This window comes from Barbus barbus (genome assembly GCF_936440315.1).
Source record: "Barbus barbus genome assembly, chromosome: 47".
NCBI classification, from domain to species: domain Eukaryota; kingdom Metazoa; phylum Chordata; class Actinopteri; order Cypriniformes; family Cyprinidae; genus Barbus; species Barbus barbus.
In genome coordinates, this window is record NC_136725.1 from 15,333,516 (window position 1) to 15,359,406 (window position 25,891).

Here is a 25,891-nt window from a genome sequence, read left to right on the forward strand (position 1 = left end):
TCTTACTCAAAGCTTAGCAACAACAAAACTACCAACAAACCACATAGCCTGCACAAAGGATGATAAGCATGAAGCTTTCATTTTGTTTATATGAGGAAAACATGCCACGAAGCCAGCGCTTTCAACTTACTAGCTTCAAAACAGAGCAATTAAACATTTAAAATGGGTTATGTAAGGAAACCTACTTGGTAGGTAAAACCAATTATGGTAATGGACGACCTGCAATACAATACTCAAGGGTGCTTCACCTTCAAGCATCCAATATTCCTACCGAGTGCTTGAGCGGGTAGTTATGGAAAAATGCTGAATTTGACAACAGAGGGGAAGGTGCACATGTAATGGCCTGGTTACGACAGCTAAGGGTCGTACCTGATAACCTCAACAAGTCCGAGAGCGTGACTGCGGTGACTCGTTCAATCAAGAAGAAGCAGCTGTGTGAAATATAGATCAAAATAATCCTAAAAAAAATAACCAAATATTCGTTGCTTTCTGCTAAAGCATTATGAAGCATATGCTAAATATCTTCAATGCCAGTTATTTTAAGGTATGAAAATGGTTGAAAATAATCTTTTTGAATCTTTTGTAATACCAAAGAATTTAACATTATTTGAGCAATAATAACTAATTATATTAGTAATGCTTGCTTCCGCAATCATTACTAAAAACGAATTAGGAAAAATTGTGAAATGGATATATTTTTAGGGATTTAAAAAAAAAAAATCTTCAATGACAATTATTTTGAGGTAAGAATTTTTTTTTATTATTTATATTTATAATAGCTTAGAATTTAAACTTAACATACATAATATAGAATACATATTTTTATTTTTTATTTTGTATTTGTATTCATTTATATGTCCATTTCAAATCAATATATCAATTCAAAACTCAATTCAGTGATTGAAGCTTTAAAATGATTATTAATAGATTTGGTTTAGTTGAAGATTTTTGACTCATCAATATGCAGAATTTCTCTCAAGTCTATTAATGTCACAGCTACTTTTGGTGCATATAAATTGCTATCAAAGAGTGCAGGTAGATTTGTAGTAGTAGCTCCATCACCCCGGGGCTCGTCTAATACAGTTGCAGTAAGTCCTATGAGATACAGCGCTCAGCTCGAATGATGGACGCAAGGCTGACTTTGGCAGAGCATGTGGATTAATGAAAACCGCAATAAAAAACGGCCTAAACTGATCAGCGCAACACAAGGTCGATGGCTCTTCTGAAGCAGCCGCACTCACTGTTGCTTTACCAGACCTGGACTCTGTTAAAACACAGCGACGACACAGTAATCTATCAAACACGTGTCCGTACAGGGGGCTTGCTGCTTTTGCTCCTGTTTTTGCCTTGCGTCACCTTGACAAGGGCACGGACAAAAGGTCGTCTGCATTTGTGCTCTTCGTCTGTCTAGTAGGCAGCAGGGGTTGGTTACTGGTTTCAGAAGAGCTCAATATAACTAATGGAGCATGGCTCAATATTTAATCTGTGTAATGTAGAGAATGGGAACATATATCTTGTCGCTAAGAAAAGAAATCGCTCAATCTCATTAGAGAATTAGGTAGAGAGGTTCAGCCCAATTACAAATTAATGCAATGGTTAATTTATGATATCAAAGTGGGTCCTAAGAGGCCACTTTGCTAAGTAAATCCTCAGTTGTAGGTTGCTTTCAGCTTTCAAGTTTCTTTGAAGGAGGATCCGCATGCTTTCAGAGTTTGCATTTGTGTAATTGAACGCTGACAGAAAAGGAAGACAGCTGTTGTATTATTAAGTTAACTGTAACCTAATTTAACTCTTTTCTCTAGTGGTTTAAATTAAACACACGCAAAAAAAAACCCCATAAAAACCACCATTTCACATGAAAGTAATTCCAGCAGTAAAATTGCTCAGTTTAATTTTAAAACATCTACTGTAACTTATTTCAAAGAAAAACTGACCACTTCAAGTCTCTTCTCTAGTGATTAAATTGCAAAATTAAATTCAATTAAACTTAACATTAAGAAATTGTAGAGCCTATTCCTTCTAAAACATTACGCAGAATAGTAGCAAAATGTTTTGGTAAACGAGTGAAGGTGAAATTTCTTTAAATGGCAATTATTTAAAGATATCTGAAATTATGTAAAATTACTTTTATGTTTTACTTAAAATTATAACACCTCAGAATTGTCTAAGAGCTAAATTACTGTATAGATGCTGTAACAATTCAAATGATTATTATGATATACTGTATATTATTATATTTAAATTGGAAATAAAATTAAGGAATTGGAGCTCCTACTAAAACATTGCGAAGACTAGTAGTAACATGTTTCAGTAAATCAGGCAAGAGTGGAGAGATTTTTTTTTTGTTGCATTATTTGTGCACAAAATTTCTTTAAATGACAATTAGTTTAATATATGTAAAATATTTTAAATTATTGATTTTTAATAATGTTTAATAATGTCGAAAAATTACAAAACCTTAAAAATTTCTCAGAGCTAAATTAAAATATAGATGTTCCAGTAATTAAACAATTAAATTAAGTTAAATTAAATATTCAATTAAAGTCAAAGCCAGCAGACATCTCAGATTAACTTTATTTAAATGAACATCTTTTACTTTAATTTTATAATCTCTATACTGTAATCCAGCTCAGTGAAAACTCAGGGGTCAGTGGTGAAGGATGGATACGTGACACTCGGCAGTTGTCTCAGGTAGAGTTAGTTGTCACAGAAAAAGGCAGTGCACATCCTCTATAGTGCATCAGCGCTGCTCACGTGCACTCATCACCTGACTCATGCACTGACGTTACAAGTGTTAGACATCCCGATTTGTGTTTCAACTGCAGCTAACCATCATATTTCATTGATAAACTGCTGATACAAATGAAGGTCATTGGTTAAAATTTTTTTTTATCAATATGGCCATGATATGCATGTATTTGTAATGCGTAGAGCCCTCGTCTGGTCCCTTCAGAGAGAAACATATCTCTGGTAAAGCATTCCCATGATTGATGTCCCTCAGAGACTTGTGGGCCCTAAATATTACAGAGAGCACAACTGGCTCATGAATACACGCCGTTATAATTCAACAGTGTGAAAAGTAATAAAACTGCTCAGGCATTTATGGTTGCAGAGCCAGGGCTCTTAATGGCTTTTTTTTGGGGAAAAAATTTGCATGCATATTACAAAACAGTGATGTTGTTTCATGTACATGCAGTACAAACACACCCATGTATGTTTCCATGCTGTCACAATTTTATGTTGCAATTTGATTGAATTTCAAAAACAAACTGCGCGCTTATTTGTACGCAGAGCAGAAGCATTACTGTATTAAAGGAAGAGTAGACTACACCCAAAAACTACACTTTTGTCATAATTGATGTGGTTTCACATCCATACTTTACTTTCAAGGTATTACTTTTATCTGTACATGCATTTCCTGGGAACTGAACTCATGGGCTTGGTGTTGTGGATCTAAATCCATTGTATGGAAATGAGCAGCTTGAACATTCTATCAAACATCTCCTTTTGTGTTTTACAGAAAAATAATATGGGGACAGAACATAATCATTTCATAGATAAAATAGCCTTACATGATGTACTTCCATTTAAATTAATCATCTGATACAATGCACTTACATACATGTTTTTGCATTATACTTATATTAAAAAAACACCAGCATGTAATTGCGTAATTAATTTCTGTAATTACAGTTATAATTACATTGTTGACCCATCCCTTACAACTTAGCCCACCCTTAAACCTACCCATAGGACCAAACCTGCCCCTAACCTTACTTGCATCCCACCTCAATAGCAGCAAAAGTGTTTTGCAACACAATATGAACACAATAAGTACATTGTACTTATTATTTTGATGTAAGTACATAGTTGTTAAGGCCACTTAATATAAAGTGGAACCCATTTTACATTTATTGTTTAATTAACTGTAATTAACAGTCTTCCCAGGACTGAAAATCACAATTTTAAAATGGAAATTTTCTGACCATTGGAGCCCTGAAAGAAAGAATTTGACAGACAGAGATAGAAGTGGCATAAATCAATAAATCTTTGATGCTGCATTTCTCCGGCTCTTAATAGTGATAATCACAGAATTTTCATTTCTGTGGACTTTTTCTTTTTTTAACACTGAGATACAAGAGCCTATCTAGTGGGTTGAAAGGGTCCACTTTCTATACCCTCCTCCTTTTTCATCAGTGCAACAGAGGTCATCGGCCACCAGAATGTTTTATATCTAAGGATTGTCTGGTTTTGTTGTCATCAGATTGCAGGGTTTCTCATTCCTCTGCTATGGCAGCAACACCTAATTGCCTTCACCTCAATGGCCACACTGAGGAAATCTCAACATGGCTCTTTGACATCTCAGTTGGAGGGCTGTTCATCACCTGCGGTCTTGGCAAGGCTGAGTACCTAAATTCAAAGTTTCTTCCATCCCTGTTGAAGGTCATTTTTTTTCGTCTTCTTGTTTTGTCTAACAGTGCATCAAAAACCCTGGAGTCATACTAGATCACAATGCAGAAACCACCTGATTGAGCAACTTCACAAGTCAAATTTAAGAAGGATTCATAATTCATGCAGCTTTCTGCAGCTTTAGTCATTGTCAACGACATTACGGCAAATGACTCACTATTGCTTTGACTTAACCACAACGCGACCTTTTATAAGAATAATTCACTCTGTAGAATACACAAGATGATATTTTGAAGAATGTTAATGCTGCTCTTTTCCAATTAAAGTAAATGGGGATGGATGATGTGAAAAGAGCCAATAAAGCACCACAAAAGTAGTCTATGTGACTTCTGTCAAGTCTTATGATGTCAAACCTGGTGTGATGTGTCTTGATGCACGATTTTCCAGTATATACACACAACTAAACTTTAAGAGTAGATGTATTCAGTTTATTGCATGTTCCGAAGTTCTGGTTTTGGAGTTAATGGAAAGGAGCTGCGTGAACATTCTTCAAAATATCTTCTTTTATGTTCTACAGAAGAAAAAAAAAAAGTCATATAGGTTTGGAAGTATATGAAGGTTTGAAAATGATGACAAAATTGTCATTAACTGAAATCCTGTGTTACAGGATACTGTGTATTTACACAGGTGACTAAGAAAAAAAAAACCTAATCTTATTTCCCCTTCACTCTGACCATACACACTATTAACTAATAACACTGTCTCTGTTCTGCCAATAGCACTACGATCTTGTTGGCACTATGTACTTGCTGGCAGTACAAGCTTATTGGCGCTCCTTGGCCTTATCTAAGTGCTTGATTTATATATTTTGCTATTAACGCAAGTATTCGTCAAACCCAGAATATCCATGATCGCTTCAGCCAAAAAAACACATTTTCTCATTAGCTGGTCCTTTGATTTTGCCTACAGCTGTCCAAAGCAATGCCTTTAACCTTCGACAAGGTGCAAAAATCAGATTTTTCATTTGGTCAAAATATAAATGGCCAAAACAGTACACTGGACCAAGAAAATGTGTTTTTTGTTAAATTACAACGGTGTGTAAAATGTGCAAACATGCATATATAATTATTTTAAAGGAAAAAAGCATTATTTCAAGTAAAAAAAAAATATGAAATTAGGCTTTTACAGCAATGAAATTCAAAACCCAGGCACCAAACTTGATTCCTGAAATGCATACAAATCAATGTGAAATTGACACGTCCCTCTGAGATTAAATCCTTTGGACTAATCTGTCCATCCCACGAGAAATGAACAGTGATATTTCCCTATTGGACAAGCCACACATGGTTTCACTTCATAATAAGTTTGTCCGATTCAACTTGAATGAGATATTTGTGTTTATTTGCAAGTTAAATTAAAAAATAATCAATGAAAAAATTTCTACAGGGTTCCCACACTTTTTGACAACTGGATTAGACTTTATAAAATCATTTTATACATAATGCACATAAAAATGATTTCTGTTATATTAATTACTATTCAATTTTATTACTTCATTTTCTATTAGTTAATTTGCTCATTAATTTAATAAGGCCAAAATCACAGTTAGTTGAAATTTGCTGGTTTTCCATAACCATGGGAACCCTGAGAGAATGAATATGAAAGATGAAAAAAGAAAGAAGTGGAATAAATCAAATAAATCTTTGATGCTACATTTCTCTGGCTGCAGAGTATTTTAAGAAATATCTTGAAGACGCATCTTGAAATTTACAGGATTTCATCTTCGCCAACACCAGCTAAAATTCTTAATCTTTTTTGTGAATGCATTACTTAATGCAAAGAAATGCATTACAATGGAGATATGGATGCTGAAATGTATAAAATTCACCAGTAATACAGTAATGCAACAACCCACTGATGTAAGGTCACAGGACTGAGTGCTTTCCAAGTACTATAACCATCAAGTCAAGTTCTTTCTCTCAACAAATATGGGCAAAAACTGCCTTAAGTGCAGATTTGGACACTTACTAATGCCAATATGGAGACATAGTACAGAAAGCCTCCATACTTAATCTATAAACTACATTTCTGTTGAGAGATCACAAGTGCAAGTCCATAGTCAACAGTTAATAGACTACGAATCTCAGGTTATGCTCTAGTAGATTTCTGTAATGATTTTATGAAGATTAATAAGTGATTTATTAGGACAAATGTCCATTCAACCTGGACTTGTCTATCCAACTAGCTAATAAACTGTGAACGGCTACTGTTAAACAAGGTCAACGAGTCACTGACAGGATTTCATGGCATGATTCGATTAAGCCGGTGAGAAATGGAGAGGATGTGGTGCTATTGAAGATAATCCGATTGTAATTCTATGGTAATGGTATTATTTCAAGCACAATGTGCTGAGCATTAGTCTGGAGGAGAGAATGTGTTAAAAACTGCAGAGCCGAAAAAGCACCAAAATTAACATGACAGTAAAGTGAAAACACAGCAAACGGCTCTTAGTTGTTTTTAAAAGAGTTACCTGGATTTCCCTGGCATGATATATGATAATCAACCCAAGAAGAATGATTGTAGAAAGGCTTATCAGGCATTTTAGGGCTAAAGAATACAGTGACTCCTGAAAAAAAAAAGAGAAGAAAAGGACAAATTCAACTCATTTGGATTAGTTGGTTTAAACATACACTACAATTGCATATTATATTAAACCTGTAAAAATATTACAGCAACACATTACTATGTTTTATTTGAATGATTCCAAGATTTTGTAGAATTCTGTGAGGGTTACTCCTTCCTGAAAATACCAAAACATAAGCACTAATCTGAGACCATTATATAATTTGACTTTAACCTTCCACGTGACGACAAAATTTCCTTAATTTTCAACATACTGTATTGACAAAACAATAACATGTCATTTTTAAGACAGACTATGATTAATTTCCCTGGTGTTACTCTTACAGGGGAGACACGTGTGGGGATGTGTTCCTCGGATTGCCCTATTAAAGTCATTCCGAAGCAGATAAATAGCTTTTTTCTTCACAGATCAACCATCTAACATAATTTAACAATAAATCGAGAAAATATGAATGCCGTCATTAGGAATCCCTGTGGCAAATTGAATTGCAGTAATGCATATCCTCTTTGGGACTTTTATAGATAGAGGCATCAATTATATTACTGTAATTATCTAATTATTTTAAAGTACTTATAGTAATATAAATTAATTTTACACAAAATAACACAAATATGGTTTATTTTTCAAGTAATTTTCCACAGAAAGTCAAAGAAGAAGAAGAGTTCACAATCGACAATAAAAGTAATGACATGTTAGAATTATACCAGCAAAAGTTATGTAATAACTCAATTTGAGTTTCTAAGAGTTTCAACTTGATTAAAGTATAACAGTTAGTTCCGGTAATTTGATTGGTCGAGCTTCCCAATAGTGCTGCTAACATTAGGAAGTTTCACTGTTTGCATCATTCCAGTGTTTTCTTTCACGAAAAGAAGCGGAGTTGTGTCATTTTTGCATTCATTAATATCAATTATGTGTTTATTGAGCTGTTTAAATGCGGCCAAATCACAGCACAAAGACAGCACTCCAGTTTGAGTGATACTGCTTGAATGTGTCGTTCATAAAGAACACGAATTTTAAAGTTCTAAAAGATTTATATATATATATTTGAACAATTTTACGTAGCTAAACGATTCAATAGGGAAAAACCGACGAAGCAAAGCGTCTTCCAGTAAAAGTGACCTTGCCACAGCTCTTCATCCATCCATCCATCCGCACCGCGCACTTTCCAAACTTGTAGTTTTTCCTCTCTCTCTCTCTCTTTCTCTCGCTCGCCAGCAGGCAGACCGGTCTTAATGAATTCTGACCTAGATGGGGGGACCTGCAGGATTTGGGGACTATTAAGTTACGCACCTTTCCGTAGGCTCCCCACGAGAGTTCAGTTTCAATGACCATCACCACGATGCCAAACATCCCAAAGATGAGCGCGTAGTCGCTCAGACGCTTTCTTTTCTCAAACAGGGCCCTCCTGTGCCCGAGCTTCTGTCCGATGTTCTGGTTCTTCTTTTTGCCCGATTTGCCGCCGCTGTGGCTACATCCACCCCCTCCGCCTCCACCTCCACCGCCGCCGCCGCCGCCTCCCCCGTCCCCCGCCGAGTAAGGCATGAGGGTGGTGGAGTTGTTCTCCGGTTTGGAGGCGAGCGCGTCGGACGCGTCCGCCGCAGAGACGGGCTGCAGCGGCTGGGACTCTGAATCAAACTCGTGCAGGTTTCTGCGGGACGAGCTCAAGTTGCTGAGCGGTCGCATCACGCCGCCGTTGTATCTGCAGCTGCTCATGGCTATTTGGGTGTAAGAGTTACTCTCTCTGTGGCTGCTGGTCGGACTGCCCCGAATTTGCTGCCGGTTGTGATCGCGATGAGGATGATGATGGTGGTGATGATGGTGTCTGGATGAACTACCATGACTAGAGGGCGTGAACTCGCTGTACTGAGCGCCTTGCCTGGTTGAAGATGAGACGGACGGTGTCCTTAAAGTTCCCTGCGGCGTCCCGTGCAAAGGCTGGCTTTTTCTGGCATCCTCGCAGGTGGAGGAGTTGTTGCAGGTGCAGTGCCTGATGGAGCGCTCTTCCTCCCGTCCGCAGTAGTGCTGCTTATAGTGCTGCTGCTGCTCTGGATAGAAATCGTTCTGCAACTGCAATGGGGTTTCCATCTCAGAGCTGCCGTTAAAAGCAGAGCCCCGTGCATGCACCCTACCGAGGGGGCGTTGTGATAAGTAACGGAGGATAAAAGCTGGCGCGAGGTTGGACCCACCTCGGCTTCTGTAGAAGTGCATGCGCGCTTCCGATTGGCCGAGCGACCCAAAACAACTGGGCTGACGTCACGCGAGGAAGGTGGCAACATGCGGTTCAAATGTGCAGGCATTCACAACTCAGTTTACTCTAAATCTTATAGGTCTTTGACTCATAAAGTGGAATATTTTTGAATGCGTGTTTCATAATCTGATGTCATTTTAAATGTAAATTAAATGTAGATAGAAATATTTTAAAGGGTTTTGTTAAAAAATAAACATTATCAACATGTCAACAATCAAGCAATCATTTTTTAAATAAAAAAATAAAAAATCACCGAGCTGATCTGACATATGCATACCTTAATTTATGTTCTTTACTATTCTGTTTCTATTCCTGCACTTGCATTTTAAATATGCACAATTTATGTAGTCAAATTAGTGCATAATTAGCTTCATTAATTCAAATCTATATGAACTTAATTTTAGCCTACTGTATATACAGTCTGAATGAAACACCAGTCAGTCTTGTTCGCAAGAAGAGAAACAGAGAAGAAGAATTATAAATATGTTAAAATAAATGACCATACACAATTAAATTTACGCAAAATTACGTTTATTCATTTTGGATATGTTGTTTGTTTTCTCTTTGTTCTCAAGTCATGAACAAAATGGAGGAATAAATGAAATCTCTCTTGTTGTTATTTGTAGAGAAAATAACACTCTTTCTGGAGCCAATCTGTAGGCATGCCAATTTTTTACAATGGATAAAATGAAAAGTGAATAATTCACACAAAAGACTTCCGCGTGTAATGATGTTACCTGCAGAAAGTACCGAACGCATTTGAATGGATTGTTTTAGTGAACCGATTCAAAAGATCCGACTCAATTAGATGAATCAAAATCGCCACTAGTCACAGTAGCTACACGTGCACCTGACTACATTCTTAAAGCCAGGTTTCCTCGCGAGACGAACTGGCTGACTTTAAACAACAGCATATCACAAAATTAGGGGAAACAAACGAGTTCATTTCACTAAATGGTAGTAGTCATTTATTAAACACTGCGTCCCTTTTCAATGAATAGCCCACCATTTACATTGCTGTATGCGATATTATTGTACTGTTCGTCTGCTGATGCACTGATAATCAGTCCGTTTCTAGCCTTATCCTCATGTAAAGGCATGATTTGAAGACAGCACGTGTGAAACAGTCTGCGGTATTACTGCAGTCGCAGCACGTCACCTCGCAGCGTCAGCAGCATCTGAAAACCCTTTGTTATTGTTGTCTCGCCTCTTGCCAGCTCGCATCCTTATGAAGCAAGATCAAGCGCTCCGGTGCACAGGAATGTTGTCAATCAAATAACCAAGCGCTCACACTCGGGCAAGGAAAATGACTGGATTTAAATGTTGCACATTTACTTGAACACAGGACAGGTTGCATTCAAAGACATGTTTGATGGTTTTATACTGCTGCATTTTTCAGTGAAACTAGTTTCTTGCATATTTTGTTCAGTTGATATGGCTTCACATGAGTCTTATGTTTTCATGTAAAATGTAAAAAAAAAAAAAAAAGGAACAGAATTTACATTTTGGGTTAACATCTATTTTACTATATATATATATATATATATATGGCCTATTCTACAGAATTGGTCCAAAGTCAGAGTTGTCTAAATTGTAATATGCTAGTACTAATTGTGCAGTTAATTCTCTTATTTTCAGGAAGTTTTGAAATATTTGTCCTTGTAATTTGCATACTAAAACACAATTAATAGATACTAAAATACTAAATATTTTGCATAACTGTACTAATATTTAGTTTATTTCTCCCAAATATGAGATACCTTTTGTCAGTATAAACCAAAGACAGGTTTCGGTCGTGACAGTTGTATGGGATAACTCGCAAAAAAACAAAGATGTCACTATACCGAAACGCTACCAAATGTTTCGGTATGACTGTTTCGGTAGTGACAATTTTAGGTACTTTTGAACTTAGCTCAAAGATGTTAATCAGCATATGTTAGCTAGCACAGTTCTGAACAGTGGAACACAAAACTAAATGTTATGGAATAACTCTCCAAAATGTGTGCTTATTTGCAGAAAAAAAGGTGTTCAGCAGTGACATTCCTTAGATTTTTCAGATTTTTAACCTCAAAATGATGGGGCCTATCTACTTATCATGCAGCTATGAGAGAAAGTGACACATAAATATTTCCTGATCATAAATTTAGGGGTGTAGTTAAAATCAGTCTCAGCCAATGGACTGCACTGTTTTGGTAGTGACATGAAAAATGCTGGGACCCTTTTTTTTTTTTACATAAAGTTTCATGATTATATATATATATATATATATATATATTAAGCTACTACTATTTTAAATATTATTGTGGGTTTCATTGGATAATAGAAGGATCTTAGTAAACATCTAAGATTTGAATACTTTTTTAAATGTGTTCTTTGGTTTGGACCAGTTCTGTAGAATGGACCACATTGTGAAATATTACATTATTGTATTGTTACATTGTACATTGTGAAGTATTACATTATTGTATTGTTACATTGTACATTGTGAAGTATTACATTATTGTATTGTTACATTGTACATTGTGAAATGTCAGAAGAACACCATTTATTTGAAATAGATCCTTTTGTGACATGATTTACTTTAATTTTTGATCAATTTAATGCATATTTGCTTAATAAAAGCATGCATTTCTAATAAAAAAAAACATATACACACATACCCCAAACATCTGGAAGAATATCACGGTTTCTGCATAAATATTAAGTAGCACAACTGTTTTCAACATTAATATTAATGAGAAATGTTTCTTGAGCTGCAAATCATCATATTAGAATGATTTCTGAAGGATTGTGTGACACCGAAGACTGGAGTAGCCTAATGATGCTGAAAATTCAGATTTGCATCACTGGAATAAATTGCATAATAATAATTAAGATAAAATAATCTAATCGTAATGTAGCCTATCGTATTAAAGTTCACTCTGTCGACTACGCGTACGCACCTGCACGGCCACCGTAGTTGCAGATGTTACAACCGGTGTTTTCATTCATTAAAACATTAGGGACTCATAACGTGCAAAGAAATGGTCCGGGATAAACAGGGTTATGTGGTATTTATTTACCGATGGCCGAAGTCGATGCTACGCTGTTATTGACAAAGCAATCATTTATTAGCTCGCCGGTGAGCCAATTCTTTGTTTGAGAGAAATGCTATTCTTGGCCAAAAATCAGCTCATTACAGTTGATAGATAGTAGATTCGGGGAAGCACGAGTCAGATGTCGATGATTGTGAAATGCATGAAAAGCTGGATTGAGCTGTTGATACGCATAAAACTGAACAATGAGGAGAAAGAAAGGAACAACATCCTCAAATCATGTGGATCCCGCGGGTAGGCTGTGATGAGTTTGACAGTATGAACTTGAGACGAGACCCTGTTCTTGAAATTTATTTAATAATGTTTTATTCAGTGTTTTATGTGGCCATCTCACAATGGTTCATGAATAAAATAGCATTAATTAGACTGTTACCCATCATAGCAAAACAGGTGCCAATTAAGTAGCTATGCAAATATTATAAAAACGTCCATTATATTTATTGATTTATATTTATATTCTTTTTATGTCATTTGGAGATTTAAAAAAAAATGTTTGTTCCTCTTGCCAGTATTTACAGTGAAATAAAATTTGACATCTAAAATATCTGACAGTCACCAACTAGAATGTCTGAGGAATATCAGTACAGTGTTGCTAATGCAAACAGTGTAATAAGCCTCTCAAGAGCATGCCTTGTGTTTTTGCCTGACAGGCTCCTGTGCTTTATTGCTTTATTCCAGCAGAGTCAGACACTATCATTCCAGAGACTCCTGAAACCCACCGTCCATCAGGATCAGCTCTCTCCACTGCCCTTTGACTCTGACTCTGATATTGAGATATTAGGCAGTTCCATGATGCCAGTCAGGTCAGTAATCAACTGCAGTATTTGTGCTTCAGGCCAAGGCACTGTGAATATAAAATGCTCCCACAATGTAAAAATGTTTATAATCTTAAAAGAAAATGCTATAGTAAAACCAATTAATTGGTTAACTGTAAGTTTATGGTTTAACATTGCATTGAATGTAATTTTACTGTATAACTGTACGTTTTAAAAGGAAAAACTAAGAACTGCCATATAATTTACAGTGAAAAACAGTAAAAACACATTACCAGAAATCCCAGCGTCAAATGGAAATATTTTATTTACATATTTTTGTCATTATCAGTAATGTACATTAGGGTGTTTTGTGTTACATTTTCTGTTATTTAGCTAATGTCTTCCCATTATTTTAGTGTCATGTATGTTATTTTGTGTTTGTGCATATGAGCACTGTCTATATACATGTGTTGGCCATTTTTTATCTATAGGCTATTTATGATGTACTTATGATCATTCATAGTGTGGCTTTTTATTGAACCACCTAGGGTGGTTATCAGTACATTTTAAAGTAAAATGCAAATTTTAGTATATAAACATTATATCACTTAAGAGATATATAATAAAATATAAAAATATACAGGCACCAATATGCCATCCTGTCATACATGAAACACTGTCACTGTATTTTTTACAGTGAATTTCTGGCTTTATTTTTTTAACTAAATTTAACAAGGCTACGGGGATACAGTGCATGCATTCAACAACTTGCATTGCACAGTTGTTGTTTTTTTTGTGCTGTAAACTGACAGTCTAGCTGACAAATCAATAATGCTATTGACTATTTTCATTACCAGTTATTTATGGATTTGATCAACAAAAAAAAGGCTGCAGGTTCTGTGTGCACCTGCTTTATATATATATATTTTTTTTTTTTTTACTTCCATAAACTGACATTACTGATACTTGTTCTTAAAACTGGTAAAGAAAAGGTATTTATTTTATCAAATAGTTACAGCCCTGCACAGTTGTTCAATGGTATGTTTTATACTTTGATATCAAGGCAAGAAGAGCCTGAGAAAATAGTGCTGTCATCTGATGATGAGATATCACTGTCTGATAAAGAAGAAGTAACTGTGGTGAAGATTGAGAGGATGCCGAAGCACAGCAGAACAACAAGATTTACCTCAAAAGCTCTAAAAACACGACAGAAAGGATCACATATGGTAAAAACAAGGGCTTTCTACACCCACTGTGACAATTTTGGGTGCATTCCAACCATCATTTGGGCTGCATGTCAATAATCATCTCATTGACGTTTTAGGTGACCAATAGCGTGCGCACATCGCCCCTGAAGACGTCTGGGATGGCAGGTGCAGATAAGCAGAGCCACTCCATCAATCTAAACAGCTCCCATGATAAAAGCTCATTGATTGCTTGAATGGCTTCAGTATTGCTGAATCCAGCTGAGTTCGAGGTGAAGATGCATTTGCTGCATTGATTCGTGTGTTGCTGAGCCTTGTTGACGTGCTCTCATTTTCAGCGTCTGATGCGGTCCACGAGAGGAGACAGCAGCAGATGTGTGGCGTTTCCCAGGAGAGCGACAGCTCCCATCACAGGAGAAAAAGGCGGGCTTCTGCGGTGAGCTCAGGCCCTGTCATTGGATTAACATGGGACACTCCTTCTCTGATCCTCTCAATGCTCACAGCAAGGCATTTTATGCTGCTGCAAATCCACCGAGGCTAAATTGAAAAGAGTGTCCCGATCAAGGACACTAACAGTGTCTTTCTACCTGGGATATCAAGTGCCAGGTTACTGGTTAATCCCTTTTCGGGATGATTTATTGGGCTATTCGTCATTTGTCATTGGCGAGAGTGCTGCAGTGATGACGTATTTTTGTAGGGCATTAGTTACCATTACTTTGGTTACCTCCATAAGCTTTTCAATTATTGCAGAAAATAAGATTTTTAACCAGTAAAAGTTCATGATTCTTACCCATTTTATTCATCATGATAATCTTCATAAATGAACACAATTGACCCTTCGCAACATGCCACTCTCATGCCACACATCATGTTCTCATTCAGTGAAAAATACATCACGGAGCAAAGAGGAAACTGACAACAGCCAACAGACAAGACAGAGCAGGTTACTTTTGTTATGAAACAAAGTCTCATCTTTCAAATTTTGTCATTTTTTAAGAAATTCAAAAATATATACAGTATATTGTTTTGTGACTTTTTAACGTGTTGTGATGGATCGCTGTAGCGCCTCAGTTCAAGCGGCACATTAACCAATCTTCTCTTCTTCTTTACTAGTTAAAGCACGAAATAAACATGAATGAACATCAGAAGGTATCTTGTTTCAAGCGTGAAAAGATGTCAATACACAACATTTTTCAAATTCAAGGAATCCTAAGTAAATCTATTCTCCTGTCTGGATTGTTTGTTGGACAAAATGACAGATTTGGCGTTATGATTGGTCAGATCGCCTGTCAATCATACTCCCAGCAAAGGGTCAATTGGTTTTTCAAGTCAAAGCTAAACCTAGGCTATAAACCAATTACATCACGGTCACATTCTTTCTAAAAAAAAAAGTTTGAGTTAGAACAGTTTGCAAGAGCGCAATTATAAACACAATGAGGCTGTGAAGGCGACTAGTGAGTAGATGAGATATCCTTTTTTGATATGATGATGACGTTTAATGTCCTCAACAACCTCCATTTAGCTACTTGTCAGTAACCGACCTGACAAGACAAGACAAGTAAAAGGTTTAACAAAACACAAGGTATTTTCTGATAAAACGTGAAAATATCTCAATCTTGTGTTAACCACAGACCTTATTTCAGACATTAAAAGGATCAGTTCAGTCCAGAATTAAAATTTCCTGATAATTTATTCACCCCATGTCATTAAAGATGTTCATGTCTTTCTCTCTTCAGTCGAAAAGAAATTAAGGTTTTTGAGGAAAACATTCCAGGATTTTTCTCTATATAATGAACTTCAATGGTGGCAAAAGGGTTGAAGGTCCAAACTGCAGCTTCAAAGGGCTCAATCCCAGCCGAGGAATAAGGGTTTTATCTAGCAAAACAATCGGTCATTTTCTAAAAAAAAAAAAAATAAATAAATAATCAAAAATGTATATACTTTTTAACCACAAATGCTTGTCTTGCCTAGCTCTGTGATGCGCATCCATGACTTGACTCGAAAAAGTCTTGAGGAATGCAAATCTTTCAGGTTTCAAAAGATTTAAACATCCAGGATATGCACATGAATGGACCATTTTAAACAATAAACTGATACAAAGACATATAAATGTGTCATTCAATATACAACAACTTTTGAATGGTCCTCCTTCTCCACACTTCCAATATGTCAATATTGGGTCCAATGGGTCAATACTTCCACCTACTTCACACGTGACCTTTCCACATGACTATGCAATGCGTGAAGTCATGGACGCGCATCTCAGAGCTAATTTCTTTTTGATTAAAGAAAGAAAGACATGAACATCTTGATTGATCAGATGACATGGGGGTGAGTAAATTATCAGCTAATTTTAATTGTGGAGTGAACTAAGCCTTTAACCAAAAATCCATTCTAAAATACCATATTTACTTGAGGACGGTGAAACCAGAATGCTAAAATGCAAACTCGTTTCCAGGATTCAACCTACAAAAATGCGTCATCCCTGCTGCACTGGGACGTGGGTCACAACAGTGTTTTGTGTCTCATTAGGAGGATGATTCAGAGGAGGGGCCTGAGCTGAGATCTAAAGATCAGGAACGTATGTTGAGAAAACTTCAGAGGAAGTTTCCCCATCTTAACAAGAATGTGAGTCATCACTGACTGACGTTGGCCATTTTCGTACAGTACGTGAACAAAATATATGTTTGAGCTTGAGGGATAATGTTGAAGTGTGTGACATCCCGCAGGAACTCAGGGATGTGCTTCAGGAACATGGCTAATTGACGATGCCTTGGAAACATTATGAATGTTCTCTGACCTTGGTGAGATTTGATGGGAGATTTGTTATGTATAAAGTTAAAGCACACTAGACTCATGTATGAATATGTGTACTTTACTGTAGTAGTAATAAGTAATAATGCATAAGCCAGTGGACACTTTACTACCCCATGAGGTCACAATAGAGGATTCTTTATAGTTATAAATGGCAGGGAATGGTGTTACAACTGACATCGAAGGTCAGGACAACGGCCACTTAATAACTGAAACTGTGGTGCCCCGATTAAAAATATTTATGGTATATTATAGTAAAACCAAACATATTTTTTGCAAATCTTTCACAGGTGAAGGTTGTTTTAAATAAAAAATTGGGGTGATTTTTTTTGGGGGGTGCCTCTAGTGACACCTAATGGAATCGCAATATATATTTTTATTGACTGACTGATTAATTTATTCATTTGTTAATTATTTTTTATTAATTTATTTATTGTATTAAATTTATTATTTAAGAAATTAAATTAAATGTTTATTTGTTTATTTATATTACAATCTGTTTCTGACTCTTATTCAATGTCTTACGCAACAGATACAACTGTGGCCTTGAACTTTATAGTGACATCTACTGGCGCGGAGCTATATTAAATTAAATGACTTAAAATGGCCAAGTTTTTCTCCCATTCATAAAAAAATTCTTATGTAAAATTGTGTCTCAGCTGGGATCAAAATCATGTCAAAATTGTCCTAATTCTTACTTTCTGTACATTTTGTAGTTGAGTCTGAGGATGACGCCTTGCAAATTTCCACTACTGCCAAACGCCCCAGACAGGTTGCAAATACCTGTCAACAAGCTCAGGTTGTCCAGCTTCCCATCCCACCTCAATCAAAGCCACACAGACCTCTTGACAGGACCAAAACATCTCAGAGAAGTGCAAAGCAGTCGGTAGTGACCAAAACAACCATATATGTGAGCTCAGAGGAGGATTGCAGCGACTCTGAGGCCTCTTTGGTGAATGTATTACTGGACTCTGACTCTGACCAATCAGATGAAACCCTATCCAAACTCAAATCTGAGATCCTCAGCTTCTTTCAGACTGTGTCTGTGGATGAGCTCACACTCATTGCAGGGTGCTCTTTGAAGAAGGCTCAGAAAATCACCGAGCTGAGGCCCTTTAAAACGTGGAAAGTCCTGGTGAGAGAACTGTGCATTTTGCTTTCGGCTGATAACTGCCAGAACTTTTAGGTCAGGATCAAAGAGCAACTCTTTTTCTCATTTCTTTCTCAGGATGATGCCATGCACAGAGGAAACGGTCTTTCCAATGAGCTGCTGGCAGGATGCCAGGAGGTTCTGAAGGAAAGGGAAGTTGTAAAAGGTATCATGAGCAAGTGTGAGGAGATATCGGTAAAACTGATCCAAGACGTGACCCAAGTGATGAACAAGGGCCCAGGCTCTATGAGCCAACCGCAGATCCTCACTAGCACGTAAATATTAACATCATAGATTTCGGAAAAACATTGCATTTTCATTGTAGAGTGATCATTTCATTTTCATATTTCTTTGTGTTTTTCTAGATTCCAGCTGAAACCTTACCAGCGGATTGGACTGAACTGGCTGGCTTTACTACATCAGAACAAACTTAGTGGAATCCTGGCAGATGAGATGGTCTGTTTTTATGATGGTTGTGTCTGAATGTTCATTTCCGTTGCGATGATCCCATATTTAATCACCATGATGTGTTTTCTTCTTTTAGGGTTTGGGGCAGACTATTCAGACCATCTCGTTTCTGGCCTACCTTTATCAGGAAGGGAACCATGGGCCTCATCTCATCACCGTTCCTGCTTCTACACTTGGTGAATAGAGCAATTAGCATCTAAATAACTAGGGCTGTAAAATTGATTAATCGTGATTAATCGCTTCCAAAATCAAAGTATTTGCATACATAATATATACGTATGTACTGTGTATATTTAAGATATACAGTGTATATATATTTTTACAACTTTACATACACATTTCAGAATCTGCAAAATGTTCATTATTTAACAAAAATAAGAGAGATCATACAAAATGCATGTTATTGTTTATTTAGTACTGATCTGAATAAGATATTTCACATAAAAGATGTTTACATATAGTCCACGAGAGAAAATAATAGTTGAATTTATAAAAATGACCCCGTTCAAAAGTTTACATACACTTGATTCTTAATACTGTGTTGTTACCTGAACAATCCAAAGCTGTGTTTTTTTTTTGTTTAGTGATAGTTGTTCATGAGTCCCTTGTTTGTCCTAAACAGTTAAACTGCCTGCTGTTCTTCAGAAAAATCCTTCAGGTCCCACAAATGCTTTGGTTTTCCAGCATTTTTGTGTATTTGAACCCTTTCCAACAATGACTGTATGATTTTGAGATCCATCTTTCCACACTGAGGACAACTGAGGGGCTCATTTGCACCTATTACAGAAGGTTCAAACGCTCACTGATGCTCCAGAAGGAAAAACCATGCATTAAGAGCCGGGCGTGAAAACTTTTTGAATTTGAAGATCAAGGTAAATTGAACTTAATTTGTCTTCTGGAAAACATGTAAGTATCTTCTGTAGCTTCTGAAGGGCAGTACTAAATGAAAAAATATGATATTTAGGCAAAACAAGAAAAATGTACTCATCTTCATTCTGTTCAAAAGTTTTCACCCCATTTAACCCATCCAAGTGTTCACACAGTAGTGAACATACACCCGGAGCAGTGGGCAGCCAATATATATATATATAAATAGTCAGTATATATACATACATACATACAATTTTTATTGATTTAACAGCCCTATTAATTATCATCACCATACAATACCAAAACAGTCTGATCACCTAAACTTGTTGTTTCTTTTACAGATAATTGGGTTCGGGAACTGAAACTTTGGTGCCCCAGTTTCAAAGTGCTAGTATACTATGGTAAAACCAAGTTTTTTTATTTTCTTTTTTTTTTTTTTATCTTATACAGGTGAAGTTCATTCATTTATTTATTGCCCCCCCCCCCTCTCTCTCAATATCTCAAACAATAAAGCTAATGCTTGATTAATTATATATAATAAAATAATATATATAACTATTTTCAATTTGCAAATGCATATTATACAATGACTTTATGTATTTATTTTTATTTTTATAATTATATACATATTTATAATTATTTATATATAAAAAGTAATATATTATTCTTGTTTTTAATTATTTTATTATATATAATTGTTATATATTACTTTTTATAATATTAAATGTTATATCTAATTATATTATTGTATAATTATTACACATAAAAAATTTATTTATTTTATTTGATCTTCTTTTATTTCTCCAAAACATTCCTTCATCTACCACTGGTCAAACAAACTAATATTTCTGCCCCAAACTCACATTATAGTTTGAGCCAGTGCTGCTGTGTCTCGTTAGGATGCAGAAAATAAACTAATGTTGTGATTGCACTCCACTTTTTGGGGAGAAACCAGCCTACAAAAGGTTTACTTTTACACATTAACCTGGAAAAGAAAATGTTTTAGCGTGAAAAAAAATTAATATAACATATAAAAGAAAATGTTGATGTCAATCTAATTGAGTTATTTCGGTAGGGTCTGCTGAGAATCGCAAGTATATGCGCTATGAGATTCTGAATCAAATAGTGGATTACGACATCCTTGTCTCCACATGAGTATCGAAGTTCAAGCTCTCAAATACACTCATGGTTCTTACCCTGAACCCTCAAAGTAAGAGTCAAGAGTGTCATATCCTTCATAGACCACCTGCATGCAAATCCAAGAAGGCACCTGGGGAAATATGTATCTTTTGAACTATGCCACACACGGAGCCACAAGCCGTGAAGTTAGCATAGAAAAAAAGCACCCTTGTTAAAGACATAATAATGATGAAATGCTCAGCGTTTGAGTGAACGTGAAAAGGTCCAAGTAAAATGACCCTGTCCCATTCATTATTTATGGTAATGAAACATGGCTGTGCCTCATGTCCTGCCCCTTAATACCTCAGCTCATTAAGATGGTCTCTTCTGCACAGTTACAACCTGGCTATTGGAAATAGCAATGACCGCAGCCTGTTCTGCAAGATCAAGCTGGAATATGCTGTGTTCGACGAAGGCCACTTGCTGAAGAACATGAACTTGCTGCGCTACCGACACCTCATGGCCATCAACGTAAGCTCACCATAAGCTGCATGTATAGCTGTCATCCATAGCAACGCATCAGTGGTCATTAAGAATAAATGCCTTGAGCTCTATTACAGCCACATGGGCTGTTTGTGTAAAAGCAGGAGTGTGTGCTGCCCCGATGGGGTTAACCACTGGGGTTTAACTGCCTTTGCCCCCTCAGGCACTCAGGTTTCTCCTCCATTTGTGTCCCCTCAGGCTAAATATCGTCTTCTGCTCACTGGAACCCCACTGCAAAACAACCTACTGGAGCTCATGTCTTTGCTCAACTTCATCATGCCCAATATGTTCACCAGCAGCACTTCACAGATCTCCAAGATGTTCTCCTTGGTAGAACCTGTACACGCTTAAATGTCCATCTCTAATAGGGTGGACATTATTAGCAGTGGTTGTTAAGGCGGTCATTACACAAATGATAATTATTGATAATTAAAATTTTATATGAGTTTTTAACATAATAAACAATGAAAACTAAAACTAGTCATTTTAAGTGCAGCATGTGATTTTTTTAAAAAGTTTTCTAAATATTGCTAAATTTAAAGGTTAAAAGGGGAAATGCAAAATTAGATATACAATATCTTGGTAATTTATATTAAATATCAACCTATACAGATATATTTAAAAATCAATAAAATATTGGCTGATAAGCAATATTGCACCGATATTGTGCATTTTTATCACTATTGCTCATAATAAACAACATAAAGCTGGGAGCATACTGTATGATTTTTGCCATGATTTTAACATCCAAGATTTTATGGGAGCGTAAAATTTCATTTGTCGTTGGGGCATTACTTTATCAAAGTTTTTTTCTTTTACTTGAGTTGCATGGTATCACTTAAGTCAATTTACCAGCTAGTAATTTTCTATAAAGGACCCAGAATGAACACCTTAGCAACACCCTAGCATCACAGAACACCTTAACAACATCCTAGTAACCACCTGGCCAGCCTAATGCCTAAAGGCCAGCCTAAAGCCTAAAGGCCAGCTCAATGCCCTAGAAAGCACCCAGAACACCTTAGCAGCACCTTAGCAACCATCTGGCCAGCCCAATGCCTAAAGGCCAGCCTAATGGCCTAGAAAGCACCCAGACCACCTTTACAACAGCCTAGCAACCACCTGACCAGCCTAATGCCAATAGAAAAAACCCTATATAGGTTTTATATATATAATATATATAAAACCTATATCAGGTTATAGGTCATAAAACAACAGTATTGGTCAATCTTGACTTAGTGCTTCATATAGAACTGCAGCAGGGAATGAGCATAATTAGGGCAGATATTTATTACGAGTGTAGTTTTTACTTGTTTTGTTATATGTTATATGTGTATCTTCTCTGAAGAGTCTGTGCATGTTACTGTTAATTCCAGGAGCCGAGTCACCGTGACGCAGATCCCGCTCTCATCAAAGAGGACATGGAGGTGCTCTCAGACTTGTGAGTTGCACTGCAGGAATACCAACTCGACACAGACATACTGCTGGACTCTGGGAAGCTCGGCCTCCTCGCACAGCTGCTGAACTCCCTGAAGGAGAAGGTTGGGGAAAACAGATTCCTATAAAGTTCGGCAGACCAAATTACTTTTTCAACAACCCCTTGGAGTATAATGAAAGTTATTTAACTGTGCAGAGAAATACACTGTGTCCCAAATTACACCATGCTTGACATTTTGAAGGTGTTCCTGAGACACCATAAGCACAGATACAACCGACTGGACGGTTCAACCCCCATGAGTGACAGGTAAACACACTTAGATGTCAAATGCTGCTGAGTAAAGGAATTCAGGACAGTCTCAGATCATCATCTGTGCCCTTCTGTTGTCGCCTCAAGTCCAGACCCATGACAGGAGCGAGTGAGAGAGGTAATCTTGGCAGCTCGTGTTGAGGCAGATATGATGCTTATCGTGTCTCGTTACAGCTGTCATAAATCACGGATCGTGTCTCCTTCAGTGACACAGTGTTCTCCATGTCCTATAAGACTTTGTCTGTCTTAGTTTCACAGAAACAGACTACAGGCTTCATGTTCTGGCCAAGAACCACCAGTTTAGACAGGAAGAGACTATCTGTTTCATCCTGTGAAAATTATTAGTCTTGTTTTGTGTTCTGTGCAGTTATTGTTTTGATAGGTCTGGATGAGATTTTGTTTTGGGTTTTGTTTGCTAGGAGCTGTTTTGTTTAATAATTTGACCTTTGGATAACCTAATGTTATATATTATTTAAAAAACTATATATTAATCTATAAATGTACATTATTAAAAACGTTATTTGTTAATTATTTTACGGCAATTTTTATTTATTTATTGTAAGATTTAAAAAAGTAGTGGTCAACCAAGGCAATATATCGGCCGATATTTGGCATTTTTTCAAATATCAGCATCGGCCAATATTTTAATATGTTATTATTTTATTTTATGATTACAAATGCACACAAACTTCTCCGAATACTAAGAGTTCTGTTGGTTAAAGTGTTTACTTCCTTTTTGTTTATGTATTTTTTCTATATTTGTGAAAAATACTGTAATAGGATTACAGAATCAAGAAGTTGTCATCTGAAGTATATTTATTTTACACATTTATTTTTGAACTCATTTTCAAATTATTTCAAATTTCTTAAATATTAATATTAAAATTGTAATTATAAGTTATTATTGAAAATGATAAATTATAAATGAAAATATACATATACATATATATCGGCTTTATATCGGTCACCGGCCACCCTGCTTTCTAAGATATCGGCATCAGCATCGCCTGTAAAAAAAAAAAAAACAATATCGGTCGACCACTAAAAAAAAAGTCTCTTTTTCTTTATTTGATCAATAGGCCTAAATGCCATAAAATGTCATTTATTTCTGTGATGCAAAGCTGAATTTTTAGCATCATTACTCTAATTTTCAGTGTCACATGATCCTTCAGAAATCAATCTAATATACTGATTTGCTGCTCAAACATTTATTATTATTATCTGTTATAAACAGTTGTGCTGCTTCAAACATGTGGAAACCATGCTAGATTTTTGTCAGGATTTTTTGATAAATTGAAAGTTCAGCATTTATATTTCAAAACAGAAATCTTTTGTAAGATTTATATGCCTTTACTGTCACTTTTAATCAATACATCCTTGCTTGCTGAAGTATTAACTTCTTTCATAAAAATAAAAAAACTGATACCAAACTTATCAATGGTAGCGTACATGTGCTCTTCAAGAGATCATTTACTGCTATGGATTTAAATTAGTAGATAATGACCTAATTCTCTAAATAGATAATTAAATGACCAATATTAATACTTGTAATTAAAAATGCACAGATATCAGCCAATAATTAATATGGCATAATTGAAATATTGTGCATATTGTTGATGTCCACCAATATTAAACTATAATGTTAATGACATAAAGAGGAATTATTACCAAAATGTAAATTAAATAGCTACACTTCATTCTGTTTCATTCATGTAGGTCACCACCAGCCTGTTCTCCCACCATTGTTTTCTTGGCCGAAGCACTTAACCCCACGATCCACAGGGACCTTTGCTTCTGTTAGCGTACTGTAAATCACTTCAGATAGAAAAAAGTGACTTCTTAATGCCACTTAAGTAAATAGACAGTAATTGTAAGTCTCACTGGGCTTTTACAGAATTGGGCTGATTGACCAGTTCAACACAGACCAGGATATATTTGTGTTCCTGATGTCCACCAGAGCTGGAGGACTAGGCATTAACCTGACTTCAGCCAATGTGGTCATCCTTCACGATATCGACTGCAACCCTTACAATGACAAACAGGCAGAGGGACGCTGCCACCGGGTGAGACAAACCAGGTTCGAGAACACTGGACATGTCTGTCCCACAGTAGGCTTTCCTTTTGTTTCACTAGCGTTTGTTCTAATGCTTTATAATATCTGAATGCATTTGTCCTATTTAAGGACAGTGAAGGTGATCAAGCTGATAAGTATGGACTGGAGAAAGAAAACTCAAACTGGAGCAGGACATGACTGCAACTCAGGAGGGTGAGAACACTTTAATAAAGCTCACAGGGATTTTCACCTGTGTTTTTTTTGTAAAATTAATACAAATCTGCTTGGTTCTTCCAGGTGAAGAGGACACATTACCTGATGATATAACCTCGCTGCTCAAAGCTTCTCTTGGACTCTGAAAGCTGGCTCTGGCTCAAAGCGTAATGTGATATTGTGACACTTGACCGAATCTGAAAGTAAAAAGTACTGTAGCACAATTGAGTTTGATTTTTCTATACTGCACGCAAAAAATATGAGGTTTAAAGGAGCAGATATGTTCACATTTCTACTGTTCTTGGCAAAAAATACTAATATTGTGGTGATGTTGGTGTTTGTTTGATTGTTTTTGTATTCATGGAGGTTTAAAACCTCAGTTGTTTGATTAAAAGAAGTGTATGTTGAACTAATTTTTGTTATTTGCTCATTACCTGAGTTGGTCTTGATTTTGTGGTTTTGGTCTGGATCTGGGTCTCAGCTTAGAATCTCAGATAAGGAAACAGTCAGTTTCCAGCAGCTGTACAATGCGACCCAGTGCCTGAAATAAACGCTTCAAT

General features: G+C 36.3%; 1 protein-coding gene and 1 pseudogene across 3 annotated transcripts in view; one reads left to right on the forward strand and one right to left on the reverse strand.

The window, feature by feature from the left end:
* The window catches only part of LOC306865712 (small conductance calcium-activated potassium channel protein 2-like), a gene marked incomplete at both ends in the record, with an annotated part of 42,573 nt that extends 33,329 nt beyond the window's left edge, over positions 1 to 9,244 (reverse strand). Inside the window, 2 exons of one of the 2 annotated variants that reach the window (XM_079410468.1) lie at positions 6,941 to 7,036; positions 8,345 to 9,244. In XM_079410468.1, coding sequence (XP_079266594.1) covers positions 6,941 to 7,036; positions 8,345 to 9,139 — 891 coding nt within the window. The remainder of the gene's footprint in view (positions 1 to 6,940; positions 7,037 to 8,344) is intronic. The other variant, XM_079410469.1, reaches the window with a different exon arrangement.
* A 3,280-nt stretch (positions 9,245 to 12,524) lies between these two features.
* On the forward strand, positions 12,525 to 25,477 carry LOC306865864 (SWI/SNF-related matrix-associated actin-dependent regulator of chromatin subfamily A containing DEAD/H box 1B-like; annotated as a pseudogene). Its single transcript has 20 exons — positions 12,525 to 12,631; positions 13,048 to 13,200; positions 14,216 to 14,378; positions 14,477 to 14,525; positions 14,696 to 14,793; positions 16,890 to 16,985; positions 17,087 to 17,161; positions 17,888 to 18,306; positions 18,400 to 18,596; positions 18,687 to 18,777; positions 18,866 to 18,965; positions 20,001 to 20,060; positions 20,735 to 20,810; positions 21,174 to 21,309; positions 21,520 to 21,651; positions 22,695 to 22,864; positions 22,952 to 23,062; positions 24,960 to 25,142; positions 25,248 to 25,331; positions 25,416 to 25,477. The product of its transcript is annotated as an SWI/SNF-related matrix-associated actin-dependent regulator of chromatin subfamily A containing DEAD/H box 1B-like (transcript).
* Positions 25,478 to 25,891: the final 414 nt, after the last annotated feature.